At 42.9% G+C, this 2,946-nt stretch overlaps 1 protein-coding gene across 1 annotated transcript; it reads left to right on the forward strand.

Moving 5' to 3' along the window:
* The first annotated feature begins 416 nt into the window (after positions 1-416).
* LOC138033632 (uncharacterized) lies at positions 417-971 on the forward strand. The gene has a single exon (XM_068881424.1). The coding sequence runs from the start codon at positions 417-419 to the stop codon at positions 969-971; it is 555 nt and encodes a 184-aa protein (XP_068737525.1).
* The last annotated feature ends 1,975 nt before the right edge of the window (positions 972-2,946 follow it).

The raw sequence follows: 2,946 nt of genomic DNA on the forward strand, positions 1-2,946 counted from the left end.
TGAAGTTCCATGGGGTGACATTGTCGTTGACCTATCGGAGATTCCCGGTGGAAACCACTTGCTCGTAGTAGTAGACAACTACTCACGCTGGTTCGAAGTTATCTTGTTGAGAAAGACAGAAACATCACACGTCACAAGAGCCATGGAGGGTATCTTTCAAACACATGGCATACCTGAGAGTGTCCGTAGTGACAATGGTCCGCTTTCTAGATTATCTAGGAATAGTTCACCTAAAGGGAATCCCCTACTGGCCGCAGAGTAATGGTCAAGTCGAGCGCTGTAACGAGAGTTTACTGAGGATAATAAGAATTGCCACTTTAGAAGGTAAAGACTGGAGAAAGGCATTGCAAAATTTCCTCTTCCAGTACCGAACCACACCTCACTCAGTGTCTGGATTGTCTCCAGCCGAGCTCTGGATGGGTCGACGCCTCAATGATAAACTCCCAAGAGTAACCATTCCAAGTGAAAGAATCACCGAGGCTCAATGGCAGCAACTTCTTCGCGAAAGAGATGCGCGGGGGAAACGTCGACAGAAAGAGTATGCAGACAGCAAGCGGTCAGCACAATACAGTGATATTGGAGAAGGAGATCACATCTTACTCAACAAAATTCGTCACAACAAACTGTGTCCCAACTTCGAACCATTACCATACAAAGTGGTGGAAAAGAAGGGCAATGCCGTCCTGATACAAGATCAGGAAGGAAATACCAAGCTGCGTAACGCGAGCCACATTAAAAAGTTTATCCAGCCGGAACCTGCCACTGAAGCCACTGAAGTTCACAAAGGAGACGAGGTAGAGGACATGCCCACTGGAAGACAAGTAAAAACAACTGCTTTGACCCCGCCAACCGACGTTGATAAGCAACATACCCTACCTCCTGACTACAGTGCAAATCCCCTTCCTTCAAGGCCCACTCGTGTTAGGCGCCCTTCAGCATGGATGAGTGACTTTGTGTCCTTTTGTGCTTAAAATCCAGAACCTCCAGTGCTAATCTGATAGATGGCTTTATGCCAATTTATTTGTTTGTAGTTTCCGGACATTGGACATTGATTATTTGGACATTACCTATCTGCGTGATAGGGAGTTTTGTATTATGTAAGGGGGGATGTAGTGTAGTGACAGTGACGTTTACGTCACGTGACGTGGGAAACCAGGTGCTATAGAGAGTCTGCCATCTTGCCAATAGAATTGTTGTGTTCCTACAATATTGTGTTTTCTTGTCTTGCGAAACTACTATAAAAAGTGGATGAATTTTTTCTCTCTCTTTTTTTCCAGCAAATTTATTGAGTGCGGCTACGAAGTGAATCGAGGGTCATGGGCAAAGGAGAGCAATAAACATGGCGTGTTTGTTATAAGCTTTTAAGACAAGTCTCTTCGATCTCGCTTGCAGCAGTACCCGAGCCCTTACAATATGGAATCAGAAGTGGGATAGTTCCTCACAGTGAGTAACGACTAAATAGCAAACCAAATCGTGAGAAACATGGACTCTCTGTTATCGGCCGATTTCGCATAACCACGGATCGTGCGACGTAACTAAGCAGCCACGTGAACCACCGATAATCTGCAGTGGAAATCGGTCTCACTCCTGGGAAAAATTAAAGATTAATTTTGAAATTTATTTACGGCATACGGAAACTTCAACAAAACCGGATGCTCGACAGTGGGCCCTCCTTATGTTAACCACATCGTTGAACGAGGACTTGACATGTATAGAAATTGCCATTTCACGTCAACGAAACCGAGCAAGGAAGAAGGTGAAGAGTCATCTCCTGGGAAATAACTGAACAGTTGCTCCCTTGTGGTAGGTAGGTTTGACGCTTAACTTACAAAGCGGCGTGATCTCCAGTTAATTTCGAGAGTGAACTTTGGGTTGCATTTGCATTGGGATCCCGGACACAGTTTTGATTCGTTAGTGATCATAGTTTGAGAAAGGGCTGATGAATATGGAACTACCCAAGCCAATGAAGCAACTGTTTTCAGAGAAACTCTGATCAATTACAATGGGCTCCAATTGGCATCATTAAAATTCAAACAATTAGCAGCCCTTTGGGGCTTATAACATGTCACCTCGTCCCCACTATACAAACAATCCAATGGCGCACAAGGTTGAAAGGAAGTGCAGACCATGAGGGCAAAACGTAACAAGTGTGACGATGAGTACCTGACATTTTTGAGATACTGAGAACTCTATTTTCCTGAAAAGCAAGGCATGGGTCGCAAAATAACAGCGACAATGCCCTTTCACCCAGTGAACTGCTGCCCAAACTGCCAGTCTATGAGGAGTTGTTCAGGGAAGAGAAGCAGTATACTTTAGACAAGAATGACGCAAAACTACGACTGCAAACAAAATGTTTTATCGGGCAGTGGTACATGATTGAAACCACTAACAGAACTGTCTGGAGAAATCAGGGCATGACGTGAAAACTCGAGCCCTGTTAAGTGCATTTTAATGATTTTGTTGAAATTTCAGTACGGAGATGATAATAATAATAATAATAATAATAATAATAATAATAATAATAATAATAATAATAATAATAATAATAATAATGGCGGTAAACCGTGTGGACGTGTTGAAGCGAGCTCTTCAAGAATAAGCTTTTTATGACAAACTAGGTTTCTTTAAGCGAAAGATCTTTTGAAGACTCTATTCTACTTGGATTATCACAAGGAGGTGACTTAAGCGTAAATTCTACCTTTCTGTTAAGTTGGTAGATTACTTTATATTTATTGAATAATGGCGGAGTGACAACAGCAAAGCTGTAATAGATCCGTTTGTATAAGTTGGACCGAGTCAATGAGCATTGACTTAATAGCCGTGCAAGGCCAATGCAAGGGAGTTAGTGGCATCAGAGAATCCACCGCTAAAATCGTGTGGCAGGAAGAAGGGCTATATGCAGTTGATGAAGGAGTTATGGGACGAAAAAGGTAACGCCGTTAGCGT

Source organism: Montipora capricornis, chromosome 14, assembly GCF_036669925.1.
Source record: "Montipora capricornis isolate CH-2021 chromosome 14, ASM3666992v2, whole genome shotgun sequence".
In the NCBI taxonomy this organism is placed as follows: Eukaryota; Metazoa; Cnidaria; class Anthozoa; order Scleractinia; family Acroporidae; genus Montipora; species Montipora capricornis.